Consider the following 13,187-nt stretch of genomic DNA (forward strand, 5'->3'; position numbering starts at 1 on the left):
CTGGTCTTTGACACTGCCGTTACTTGATAAGAAGACCTCAGATAATGATTGTATGAAAAAAATATGTCAAAGTTTATCACAGTAGTGGCAATTGCCTAAACAATTCACATGTTTATAAAAATCAATGATTTCTCACAATAAAACAATAATATGAAACGAGCTCACCAGTTTATGTGAACCAATCTTTCTCTCCATGACTGATTTTACGCAAGTTTAAGGCAGAAATCTTCTCTACGAGAAGAAAAACAAAGCGCGCCAATTGATAGACTGGAGGAGACTTTACGAATCTGAATTCTAAATATGTATAGGAAAGTAAACCACTTCCGAAACTCAAATTCCGGGTAAAATTAATTGTGCAATATTACTGGCTTTCTTGACTTTCTTAATTAAAATATTAGGATTGAGATTTAATAAATACATACTAAAATAATATGATAATTTTTTGGTAACATCTTGTAATACTTCGAAAGATTGTTAGGAGAAATATCAAAATATCCCTCGAATCCTTGACTTTGGATTGCAATCTTCCATTATACAGAGAGGTTATGTTTGTTTTTATCAGTACCTACAAACTTTATAATCTGCTGAAGTAAAATTATCTGCCTCTTTTCTGGACTTTTACAAGTATACTTACCTGTCATTTACTCGCTTCCAGGAAGATGGATTTTCTCTAATCACAAACACAATACCGGAACATTTTCCAAGTTTTTCCTCTTACAATTTATTCGGTATTTTTGTTTACACTTCCATGTATGAATGCAACAACAGTCTGACGGTCCACTCCGATTGCATTGTACGAATGAAACGAACTGCACACTAGGTTCTTTGTGGGGTATCGGCGGTGGCCAGCCGAAAAGGTTTCAGGGTAGACGCCGGATGTTTACGAGCTGGTTTCCATGGCGGAAGCAGCGGCGCTCTCTTCGGTGTACTTGCCCTTCTCCTTCGACAAAGCCGCCCGGCGGCCAGCGGCACGTCGGTCCAAGATCCTCTTGCGATCCTTGTCCATCTTCAGCTTGACGATCAGACACTTGGACGGGTGCACACCGACGTACACGTTCGTTCCGTTGGCCTTCTCGCGCTGGATCCGTTCGATGTACACAACGAACTTCTTACGGTACACCTGCACAACCTTACCGACCTGGTTGCCCTTGTAGTGGCCACGGACGACCTGCACTTCATCGTCCTTGCGGATTGGCATCGATCGGACGGTGTACTTCTGCTTCAGCTCCTTGGACAGGGGCGCCGACATCAGCTTCCTGCGGATGTGCGACGGGGCCTGGAAGTGCCGCTTGCGGCTCTTGCGGCGAGACGAGGAAACATTTTTGTTCAGCTTCATCTTGCTGAAAACGGTAGAAAATCACAAAACTCCATTACAATTACGTCGAAACACAGCTTGTTAACTAATTTCACAAGAAAACTTCACTTTAAGAGCGCAAATTTATCTAAACTTACGTTGAAATAATTCTACACCCGAAAAACGCGTGTTTCACGTAGTTCAAGATGTCGGAAGGAAAGAGGGCTGAAAATGTGACAAGCTGTCAGCTTGGAAGGAATGTGGCCGTGCTGCCAGCTGGCCAGCTGTCAATGGAAAATTGACAGCCAGTCGAGGGATAGGAATGGAGTAATAAAATGTTGGCAGGCTGCGTGCTTTAAGGTCAGGAAGCTTCAATGTCATCGAAACTGCGCTTCAAGCGCTGTTTGCAGTTCAAAAGGAATTTTATGGCCTATCTTGATGCATGGGAAATTCCTTGCCTGAATCGCCCAAGAAACCGTTTTTCTTCGATCGTAGTACGCAGTTGCAAAGGAATGACAATAGGAAGCAATCAGTGAAGTACTAGATTGAAAGTAGTGAGCTGGATTTTTGTATGGCGAGATGATCAATTTTCCATTTCTGCAATGAAATGGTGCAAACAGCGTGGGCTATATGATTTCTTGCCTAATTTGATGCTGGTTGAGCAAAAGTTTAGGTAACTGTGTTGTTGTATTATTTATTTCTTGCAACTTCAACAACACAGTAACCCAAACTTTTGCTCAAACAGCATCAAATTAAGCAAGAAATCATATAACCCACCAAGGGGAATGACATATCCTTTTCTAACCGGAATATCCGCATTTATCCGTTTCTAACCGTCGCTAACCGCGTCTAACTTCTGCTCACTTAGCAGCTCGCTTAGCAACGGTTAGCGACGGTTAGAAACGGATAAATGCGGATATTCTGGTTAGAAAAAGATATGTCATTCCCCTTGTAACCCACGGTGTTTGCACCATTTCATTGCAGAAATGGAGAATTGATCATCTCACCATACAAAAATCCAGCTCACTACTTTCAATCTAGTACTTCACTGATTGCCTCCTATTCAAATGGCAGTCACTGTGAAAAATTTCTGCCAGGAATCGGTCAAGAGCTTCTTTGAGCGATTTCTTTTGAACACGAAACTGGGCTTTAACCCTTATGTGGCCGGCAGGGTACACGGGTACCCAGCACTCATTTAAAATACACGGTGTAGAAAAAGCAAAAAGTTTGCCGGCCTCATAACGATTAAGGAGAAACCTCAGAGAATACAAATATGGCTGCCACAATGGTCCACTGCAGTGATGGAAAACAGTGAGGAATGCACAAGGGGTTGGCCATTCAGCACACTTCGTTTGTTCCATTATTTTTGAGCGTGTGCCAATGTGTGCCAAAACTGTGCCGGATAATTTTCAGTGTGTGCCCAAGTGTGCCGCACGTACCAGTGGGGTTTTTTCTTTGAATGTTTTTGCGCTAATGAAGCACCCTGTCATTTGTTGTCGAATGTTGTTGATCTGATTGGTGTTTACAAACAAAATCCAACCCGGCATACTTGATAAAAATGTGAATAAACGGTTTTTTTTCAATCGTGAGTATTTTGACAGGTTGATTCCATAGAGCAACGTTGGATTTTATTGTTGTGCCCATGTGTGCCGGCATGTGTGCCGAGATGTGCCGGCATGTGTGCCGGGCACAATGTGCCGAGTGACCAACCCCTTGGGAATGCAGCTGAGTAGACACAAACGCAAAGCTATCATACTCGTGAACAACAGAAGCCAGAATATATTCGCACTTCCTTCACTCGCGAGCTAATGAAGCTAGTCGCATCCGTGATTGATTCGCGAAGCAGCTCTGAACATTGGGGCTGTCCATAAACCACGTGGTCATTGGGGGGGGGGTCGGCCAATGACAATTTTGTATGGACATATTAAAAATTTTGTATGGACAAAAGGCTCCTAAAGGCCTATCTCAATTTCTGCATAATTATAATTCGATCAAGCATTGATTAAAACCAAGGGGAATGACATATCTTTTTCTAACCAGAATATCCGCATTTATCCGTTTCTAACCGTCGCTAACCGTTGCTAAGCGAGCTGCTAAGTGAGCAGAAGTTAGACGCGGTTAGCGACGGTTAGAAACGGATAAATGCGGATATTCCGGTTAGAAAAGGATATGTCATTCCCCTTGATTAAAACGACATGTTTACTCATTTTTTAAGTATTCCTATTAGGTAAAGCCCATAAAATATATTTTCAAAAATTTTAATAATTTTTGCAACACTCCTTGTTTAGCACTAAATTTTGGGTAAATTTTGTTTACCGTGTATGTCAAACAGGAACATTTATTGTCAAAAGTGAGCCAATGTGGTGTCTTTTGCAACCCGCCGTTTCACTTTCGTTACGTCAAGGTTGACCTCGAATGTCAAACAAGACCTGCTCATCATTATTTTATTTTCAAGTTTATTAACTATTCTGCAAGGGGGAGTCGCTGAGCACATCTTTACTTGCGCCAATTATTTTCAGTGTGCCACCGGGTATTGAATTGTGCCTCAGTGTGCCCCGAAGTGCCACTTCTTGATGATTCAGATTTTGCTTGGCAACTACCAAGACAACCAACTGTTTGTTTTCATTTTGCAGGTCAAATGCACATGGTTGCCTAGTTTTTTCACCCAAACTCAAGTGTCAAAATTGTGCCTCAGAGTGCCTCGGTGTGCCACACAGCGTATAAGACGGTGTGCTTGGCACCTCTTGGCACAATGTTCCAAGCGACTAGCCCCTTGTTATTCTGTTATTGTTTAAGTTCGGAAAAATTACCATTGAGATCAGAAAAGCATGCTCTTTCGTGTTATGCAGAAAAACCGGGGAAATATTTTTCATTTTAGGACCCTAATGACCACGAGGGGGGGGGTGGTTGAAAAGTCTCAAAAAAATGATTACGTGGTTTATGGACAGCCCCATTTTTCAATTTTGTGAAAAAACGAATTTACACGGCCGACAGATTAACTTTTCAGGAACAATAAAGCACAAAACGCTATTATTATTATATTTATTTATTGCGCATTTCCCACCCCACTGGACCCCTTCCGCAGTTAGTATAAGTGCGGGATCGTGAATAAAACTGCGATTTTGCATCGAATCGTGTCGGTGTCTTCTGCGCACTTATGCATTACAAAGTGCTGAATAAGTGCGCAGAAGACACCGAAACGATTCGATGCAAAATCGCAGTTTTATTCACGATCCCGCACTTATACTAAGTGCGAAAGGGGTCCAGTTGGGTGGGAACTGCGCAATATTTCAGTGCTCTCGCGCGCGTGCAAAATTGAGGGACAGGAATTCAACTGGCGTGGTGGGTGCGGCAGCCATTAGGCTGCGTACTTATACACAGCTTGCTCACAGCAGTCACAGCATGCAAAAGCTCTTACCACCACTTACCACTTACCATCTTTTGAAACCCGCGTCAGCCCGTGACTTGTTTACGTTTTGCGCTCAAAAACCTCGATGCATTTGCTTTTGTTTATTCGTGGGAGTGCACTGTCACATTTTCTAACGGATTTTTGTGCATGAATGAATCGATTATCATCGCGCTCGACGACGATTCAATGGTTGTTTGTAATGCTTGGAAACCGTTTTTCTTTTAGTGAATAAAAGTGCGAGTGTTCCGATACCGAATTTTTGGCGGCGATGGCCAACTTTAGTGGAAATTCCCGTGTTACCGATCAGATCATGGACTACTATCTGAAATTCGGTCAGAATCGAGATCTGGAAAAGTTTCTTCGACTGCGCGCCAGCACAACTCGGTCGTCCAGTGATGGAAGCATCCCAACGACTACAGGATTGCATGGAGCGGAGGCGGAGCAGCGCAGCGGCGGAAAGATTGGCAGGTCACTGGAAAATTTGTCGACTTTGTCGAAACAGAAGCAAGATGAGGAGAGGGGGGCCCGTTCGGCAGAGTTGTTGAATGCGTCCGGGGGAAGTGATCGATCGAAATCAGGTCAACAACAGAAAGATGATGCAACGAAAGAGGGCAATAGTAAGTCGGACCCGGTAGTTGAAAACGTAGTTGTAAAGGAAACCAAAAGTGAGAAGAAGTCCGGTCGGAATTTCAACTTCAATTTAGAATCGGTCATCGAGATTAAGTTGCCGCAAATGACAACAGTTTCGCAGCCCATCGTTGTTTCGCCGCCTCGAGGAATTTTAGGTGAGATTTGAATATGAGTTTTCATAAGTTTGGATAACGAATAAATTTAAATGTTATTATAGCTGCAGCGCCGATTATCCATGAAATAAGCACGGCCGGGACACAAACAATGCCAGAGGGGCGGTCAGTCGAACAGCAAACGGAGGAACCTATTCGTCCCATAGTAAAACCCGTACAAAAGAAAAGCGGTAATCTAAATGTGGAAGAAACTATCGATTCTACGCGTGATGTTTCCCCTGTGAGCAGCGTGGCATCCAAAGGGCAACGCCTGGAATGGGACTCCCTTGGGGACATTGGTTACAACTCTAGCGATAAATTTTACTTTTGTGGGGCTGGCGATTTGAACGAAACCGAAAAGCGTTGCCTGCAGAAATATTTCGCCAAGAAAGGGCTAAACTTTGACGAAAAGGTGGTTGTAGTGAAGAACGTTCAAACTCCCCGGAAAGACGGGAAGAAAGTAGAACAGCAGCAATCGGATGAACAGAATAAGAAAATGGCAAAACAGAAGTGGCAGGACGTTTATCAAAAGTACAAAGAAAAGTATCCAAATCCTTCTGATATTACTCTGAGCATGATGAATCCGGAAGCGCAGAGTACACCGAAGGTCGCATCATTTCAGAATGTTCCGTCAAAAATCATTAAATCCACTCAGACCAGCCTGGTCAAAATTCTCACCAAAGGAGTGCAAGCCGATCAGCAGCAACCGCAGGTTGACACTACGGACAAGCAAGTTGGAACGGAAACACTTTCCTCAACGACCAATAACACGATTTCCGTTTTGGGAGCAGCTTCGGTCTGTGAACAGGTTGAAGTAGCGGAAAGTTTTGAATTCTTTTCCACGCCACCGAGCGAGCACGCCGAAGGTAAGCTATAGGGTGTCGCAAAATTAAACTTCATAGAGCATTAAAAAAAAATAACAGGGTTCAAATGGGTTTCTTTAAAAACTTCATTTACAGAAAACATGCCTTTAACAATTGTTCTAAACTAAAATAATAGAAACAACCTTCAATTTCAATACACCCTAAAAATACAATTATAAAATTATCCAAAACTGTTTCCATTTTCCTTGTTGCACCGTAGGTAACAGTTTGAAAAGTTCTTCGGACAACTCGTCATCATCTCGGCAGCAACAGTTGTCCTCATCGCCGGGAGGCAGCAGCTCGGAGCAACCTCGAGAGTACAACTTTGAAGACGAACTACGGCTGGGAGTCACTCTGTATCACACCATTTGCGAGTCGCGAAGTTTGCCCGCCCGGGTGAAGCAAAGTTTGGTCGATAAAATATTTCGCAAAATGATGAAAAACGATCCGAAAGGTCGAACGAAGGAACAGCTGTTGCAAGACTGTTTGCATGCCAAACGGCAGCAGAACCAGCAGCCGTCATCGCCGTTGGGTGAGGATGTTGGAACGAGCACCCTAGAGAGGCAGGCAGCATTAAGTGGGGTTGAAAAGATGGGAGAGAGTGATAAAAGTTCTTCGGTGGGGCGAAGTAGTAGAGGGGCAGATGAAGTCATCGTGGAAATTGTTGATGAAAGAAATAGCGAGGGTAAAGCGGCTTCCAGTCCTGACGGTAAGTTGTCTTAGTACCTCTTTGAGTAAATAATGATCCTAGAAGATAATCACTACTAAAAAAAATCTAATTACCTCTTAATATTAAAGTTAGTGTACTGAGTCAATTATAGTTCGAAAGTAACATATTTCTATTGCGGACCTGTTACGCGACGTCTTGTGTGCTCAGTAAGTGAAGCGCTTACAGATAATGGACCGTGTGATTCGAAATTCCTCACATGCCCAGATGACACTAGTGAATGTGCAAATATGATATCTTATACATCTCAGGATCCATGATCATAAAGAATCATGGAAAGTTCGATAAAGTCAAGGACTTACAAATTATGTTAAATTTGATTCGGAACTGAGTACTACTGAGTATGCAGTTTTATATTTCTTATCTAAGGATCCTGGTTACTTAGAGACGGTCTCTTTAGCGAAGTTATTTGGTAGGTCAAGAATTTACAGATGATGAACCGTTTAATTTGAACCTCTGCCATTGGACGATACCCACTAATGCGTGAGTAAACCCAAGTTGGCAACCGTCATCATAATGCACGAACCCCACCAACCGGTGCCAAATTGGTAGCAAGCTATAAGGATTCAGGAGTTAGCAGCAATATCATTCCAATAAAGGAACATTTGTTCAATAACAAGGATTCTAGTACTAGTATGTTCCTTGCATACCAGCACTTCCCATCTTTAAAGAGTTAGTACATCCCTATCCCAATTTGATTTTTTTTGCATTTAGTTTAGCCTCGGATGGGGAGGTTATTACGTATTTGCAAAGTAGAGTTGGTTAACTTAATTTTATTCAGAGACTGTAAGACACAAAGGCACCAGTAGGAAGGAATAAATATTATGATTCCGTGAATTACCAGAACCCGCGTTCAAAAATTGAAAACTAGGACGACACTAGATTTCGGTTTGGTATAGGGGTAGGCGGGGCATTATGGACACCCGGGGCAGAATGGACACCCTCAATATTTTGAAATATGCGAACTTTTTTGAACTTTTAATGAATGGAGAATATAGTCCATTTGTCTAAAACGTAGTTTCAGGAAAGAAACATTCGAAATTAAAATTATACTTGATTTTACACGAAAAAGTTGCGTCCTCCGTTTTTTGTGCATGGAAATTATAATTTTCACACTATCTAAAATAAGATTTAGTGATTAATTTATTGCAGGTCGATTAAAACCTGATATTTCTAGAACACATGCAAGTAGTTTTGCTGTATCTACATACTTAACATGTTTATATTTTCTTCTTTATTATATCAAAAATCAAGTTTGGAAATATCTTCTGCTGCCGGGGCAAAATGGACACTCACCTTTTTGAAAGAAGCGGCAAAGAAAAAATATAAGCTAAATCACAAACCAACCAAATTCTTCGATTTCGGTACATTTCCGGTTAAATGTTCACTATAGTAGACATAGGGTGAAACAAATTGGTCAAAAAACGACAGCAGTGGAAAATAGTTGTTCTAGGCACAGCTGTACATGACGACAAAAACGAAGCTTTATCCAAAACAGCCTGAATTTAAATTAACTGAACAAAAATGAACTACTTCGGCGTATTATTCAACCAAAATAGTTGTTTTGTAATGAAATGACTTTATAGGTGTAAATAATGTACGAAATTCGTAAAAGTCTCATGGTGTCCATATTGCCCCATGGGGGTGTCCATTCTGCCCCGTATGCTTGAAGACGGTCATGAAAAACTAACATTTTTCGTAACATTTTTTAAAGTGGATAAATCATTTTTCTTCGTGAGCATTCTTATGCAATAGATGCTAAATAGACTTTAAAAGGATACATGTATCAAAAAACTAAACTTTTTTGACATCTTGCCAGGTAAAGTTGGCAAAAACCTTAGGGTGTCCATAATGCCCCGCCTACCCCTACCATATATTAGTGTGGGTCATCGGAAGCGTTTTCTCAGATCAAAGCTTTTTTGGTTCCGTTTCGGGTCCTGAGTATCTGTGCAAAATTTGAGCATGATCGGTTGCGTCTACACTTTGCGCATTGCAATTGAAATTTGTATGGGATTTTGTATGGGAAAACATACTTTTTTGCATTTTAGCCATAAATTGAAAAGTTTTGTCTGAAACTTTCTAACCAATACTGTAAAATGATAGCCTAGAATGTTCTGAAGAACTTTGTTGAAGACCGCAAAGCGATCCGATGCTTGTGAAAATAGTTATAACCAACGAACCGCATGCATGTGTTTATGTTTTAACATGTAAAGGAATAACAATAGCAACAAAATCATGATGTTTCGCCAAGCAATGCCAACGCTATAACTTTTTCCATAAGCATCAGATCACTTCGCGGTCTTCGACAAAGTTTTTCAGGACACCCTAGGCTATGTTTTCACTTTAACGGTTACATGGTTTTAGAAAAATTCGAGCTTGTTATGAGAGAAAAGCAAAAAAGTGTGTTTTCCCATTTAAAACCCCATACAAACTTCAAACGCGATGCGCAAAATGTAGACATAACCGATCGTGCCCAAATTTTGCACACTTACTTGGGTCCTGAAATGGGATCAAAAAAGCATTGATCTGATGGGATACCATTGAATTTTTCACTTTTCCATATAAACGATGACCCACTCTACCATATATACTATATATATATTTGGTATACCATATATACTATAGATTTGACTCCGTAACGCAACCTGAAAAGGTGATCTACCCACGTTACGGGCTCCGTTAACGATCGAGTATCCTTTAAACTATAGATAGTAGAGTAAACATAGATCAGCGGACATCGCTGAGTGAAATGTTTCAAGCGTTTGAATAGTATTTTCCAAGAGTGCGACGGTTGAATATGACGTCATGCGCTCCATTGGTGTAATGGTGTTGTTGGAATCGTGACGTCATGCTCGTTTGGATACAGATTTTGACAGTTCGTTTGGATACAACGGATTCATCATCACGGATCTATGTTTACTCTACTATCTATACTTTAAACCCCCTCATGGTTACCTATATGCAGACTTGAACTTCTGCAGATGGGAAATATAGACACTATAGATTCCATAGACTCGCGGAGACATGGTTGAGCAATACGATTTTAGTGTGTTTTGCCGTGAATTTAGAGTGTACCGAGCGAATATGACGTCACGCAATCCATTGTCATTATTGAAATCGTGACGTCATGCTCGTTTGGCTACACGAACTGACAGTTCGTTTGGCTACAGTTGTCTTCGCCTCCGCGAGTCTATGGAATCTATAGTGTCTATAACGGGAAAGTGTCAGTCGAGTACAAGGCACTGAAGACGACCTTACAGTTGAGGTCGAAATACGTATCTGTCAAAGGATGCAAATTCGTAGTGGATTAAAAGGAACATCACTTAACCCGATTTTCTTTTTACTTAAGTGTTAGTAGCTGCGCAACCGAAATTAGTTTTCCTTGTAGATAGTTGCACATTTTTTCCAAGTTTTTGATTCTAGGAGAATTAACATCAACTTCGAATTACATATATGTTGGGTTTTCTATGCTAAAGTTCCTTCAAAATTACTTAATTCGACAATCGCTTGCAGTATTAAATCTGTTTGTTTTATAAATTTGATTTTCCAGATCCCATCGTCAAACATCTACATGAACTAAGTCTCAAAAGCAACGATGCTCGCAATCCTGCCCCACGATCAACCCAGCATGGTAAACAGTCCGTTGCTTCTTCTCGGTGCACGATCTCATCTAATACCAATTCGTCTAATCACACCGCCCGCCGGTGTCCCAATTCGATGTCGCATTCGACTGGCCCTTCTAGTGGCGATGAACGTATACGCAAAGCAATGAATGAATACCTTCAGCCGATGACCAACTCAGAGATCGATTACGCCAATCAAAAGGAATTGAAGAGAAGTCAGGAACAGGCCAAGGAGCGCAAGAATCTCGTTAGTGCGCCTTCTACGGGAGACAAAATTTTCGAATTATTCCGGAAAGAGAAGCAATCGCAGTTACTGAAAATCGACAAAAAGATAGAACACTTAAAAACTATTAAACTTCTACTGCTAGAAGAGCAGAAAACAGTTAATGATATTGGCTCAGATAGAAGAACCACCTACCCTTTAGAACTGAAGACTCGGCCACTTCCGAAGAAACCCTCCGATGAAAAGGAAAATCTCTATGAAAATACCGAACATCGTGCCAAAAGTGCTTCCAGTGCACCGGTCTACACATCCGTACACGAGGATCCGATCAGTGAGCACTCCAACAATCAAGGTACGGAGTTCACTTCCGGTTCCAGATCAGAATCAGGTTGGAACTCACACTACCACATGAAGAAGCTGATCCAGAACCGATCCAAGCTGGAAACTCCGACGTCAGATGAGAGTATTGCCACCTTCATCAAAAGTCGCAAGGATAAGTTTATCGAAAACTACGAACGTCACCGCAGGCAGATGTTTGAAGATCAACACCACATCTACACTAAGCCTTACAGCGGACGCCAAAGCAAACAGGAACACGGATATTCACGGCTGGACGAAAAGTATAGTGTACGAAATATTGCCAAGCAGAAAACGCATCTACCCAGAAGCGAAGTTTTCATCTCGTCTGATTCCATGTCCATCCCAGCGGCCAACACATTGACCAACACGACCACCCACCAGTACGATATCAAGTCATCTCGATCCAGTTCGGAAAGTCTTACTCTACACGCCAGACCAGTGGCCACCCAAACGACTGGATCAATAATGAAGACCAAACCAATTTTCGAGTCCATCCCGAAAGACGAACCCGCGTCGGTTCAGGCCACAGGATGTAACTGTCCCTGCAATTGTCCCTGTCGGCATCGACATCCTTCGAAACCCCCATCAATGGGCAATCCAGTTGTAAGTGCCCCATCATTACAGCATACGGAAATGATTGATGACACGCAACCCAGGCTGGACAAACAACAGCAAACGAAGCCCAGCTCGATCGCCTACGTCATTACTTTCCAGGGCGATAAAGGGGGGAAGGGTTCGAAAGGACGGAAACAAGTCTCCGAAAAGGACCAAGTTTACAACCGTTCATCGAACACTTCCAGTGACACCAGCTCCAGAACAAACCAAAGTGACGCATCCGATCTTCTTCCTCCTAAGGAACAACTTCAGCGAAATCGGCCGGGTACGTTGCTGCGGCTGAAGGAACGCCAAAAGTGCGTAAACGAGTTGAACAAACTGCGATCGGAGCGCAACAAGCAACGGAAGAAACTGCTGCTCCTGACGTCGGACGATTCGTTGAAGAAATCCGATGCCAAGGATCGGCTGCCGCCACCTCCGTTAGGTAAGTTTGGTTTTAAAAGGTTGACCTAAGTCACCCCGTTTAAATTACATGTTTATTCCGAATTCGCCCTTTCCCAGCTCAACGGCGCATATTCTCATCGAAAGCTATACGGGAAAACACTCGGCGCCAGGTGCGGAATCTACCGGAAGTGCTGCGGAAAAAGGAAATCGAAAAATCCAACAATCTCAAGCGTAAGAATCTGATCCTGCGAGACAACTTTAACCGGGTAGGTTGAGCAATAGATTCCTTAAACATGCAAGGAATAGAGTCTAACAAAATATTTCACTTTCTTTTAGAAGCTGCAACAAAAAGTGCTCCATGGTCAGGTGGATTTGTCCAACAGCGTTCGTGTAATGCAGTAGTGAAGAACTGGCGCGTGGCGGTCGTTGGCGTTTTAGTTTCATTTCAGTGCCTAAGTACAAACAGAAATCTGTGTTCGTTGAAAATGTGTCTTATTAAAAATGTTATTGTATTTTGAGCACGTTGGTTCACCGGTTTCTCTTCTATGGAACACGAAAGAAACAAAAATGAGCTATTTATACAATGAGTTGCAAAAAGATGATTTTTTTTAGAATGTGTCGTACATTTATCCAACGGTTCTTGCCGAGTTGGATAAATGAGTGCTGAAAAATTAAAGTTATGCAATAAGTTGCATACAATTATTTTTTGCATTATATTAGTCGTTTGGGTTATTATTAACCCCAATACCCCCACTAGGATTTCTTGAGATACGTTATCGATTTGGCGGCATGAAGTCCTCTTTCAAAATTGTGGCTCTGATATGGTTCACTAATGTTTGAGTCTTTAGTTTTAAGCTATTGTATTATTTTTTAAAAAAATAAAGATTTCAATCAAAGGAAGAAGAAA

At 41.9% G+C, this 13,187-nt stretch overlaps 2 protein-coding genes across 2 annotated transcripts; one reads left to right on the top strand and one right to left on the bottom strand.

Annotated features, from left to right (window-relative positions):
- Positions 1-696: 696 nt before the first annotated feature.
- LOC109410072 (large ribosomal subunit protein uL24) lies at positions 697-1,600 on the bottom strand. Its single transcript, XM_019683602.3, has 2 exons — positions 1,453-1,600; positions 697-1,340 (listed from the first exon to the last, which is right to left on the bottom strand). Exon 2 carries the CDS (start codon positions 1,334-1,336, stop codon positions 881-883), a length of 456 nt encoding a protein of 151 aa, XP_019539147.1. The 5' UTR covers positions 1,337-1,340; positions 1,453-1,600; the 3' UTR covers positions 697-880.
- Positions 1,601-4,751: 3,151 nt separating this feature from the next.
- On the top strand, positions 4,752-12,811 carry LOC109430212 (centrosome-associated protein Alms1a). Its single transcript, XM_019706259.3, has 6 exons — positions 4,752-5,488; positions 5,551-6,351; positions 6,569-7,057; positions 10,626-12,320; positions 12,398-12,546; positions 12,617-12,811. The coding sequence occupies exons 1-6, from the start codon at positions 4,972-4,974 to the stop codon at positions 12,680-12,682; spliced, it is 3,717 nt and encodes a 1,238-aa protein (XP_019561804.3). The 5' UTR covers positions 4,752-4,971; the 3' UTR covers positions 12,683-12,811.
- The last annotated feature ends 376 nt before the right edge of the window (positions 12,812-13,187 follow it).

This window comes from Aedes albopictus, chromosome 1 (assembly GCF_035046485.1).
Source record: "Aedes albopictus strain Foshan chromosome 1, AalbF5, whole genome shotgun sequence".
Lineage (NCBI taxonomy): Eukaryota > Metazoa > Arthropoda > Insecta > Diptera > Culicidae > Aedes > Aedes albopictus.

Bases quoted from the DNA above. Each gene is read 5' to 3' on its own strand.
- LOC109410072 (XM_019683602.3), bottom strand. From the start codon at position 1,336: ATGAAGCTGAACAAAAATGTTTCCTCGTCTCGCCGCAAGAGCCGCAAG.
- LOC109430212 (XM_019706259.3), top strand. From the start codon at position 4,972: ATGGCCAACTTTAGTGGAAATTCCCGTGTTACCGATCAGATCATGGAC. The intron at 5,489-5,550 runs GTGAGATTTGAA...ATGTTATTATAG, and splicing joins GCCGCCTCGAGGAATTTTAG to CTGCAGCGCCGATTATCCAT. The intron at 7,058-10,625 runs GTAAGTTGTCTT...TTGATTTTCCAG, and splicing joins AGCGGCTTCCAGTCCTGACG to ATCCCATCGTCAAACATCTA.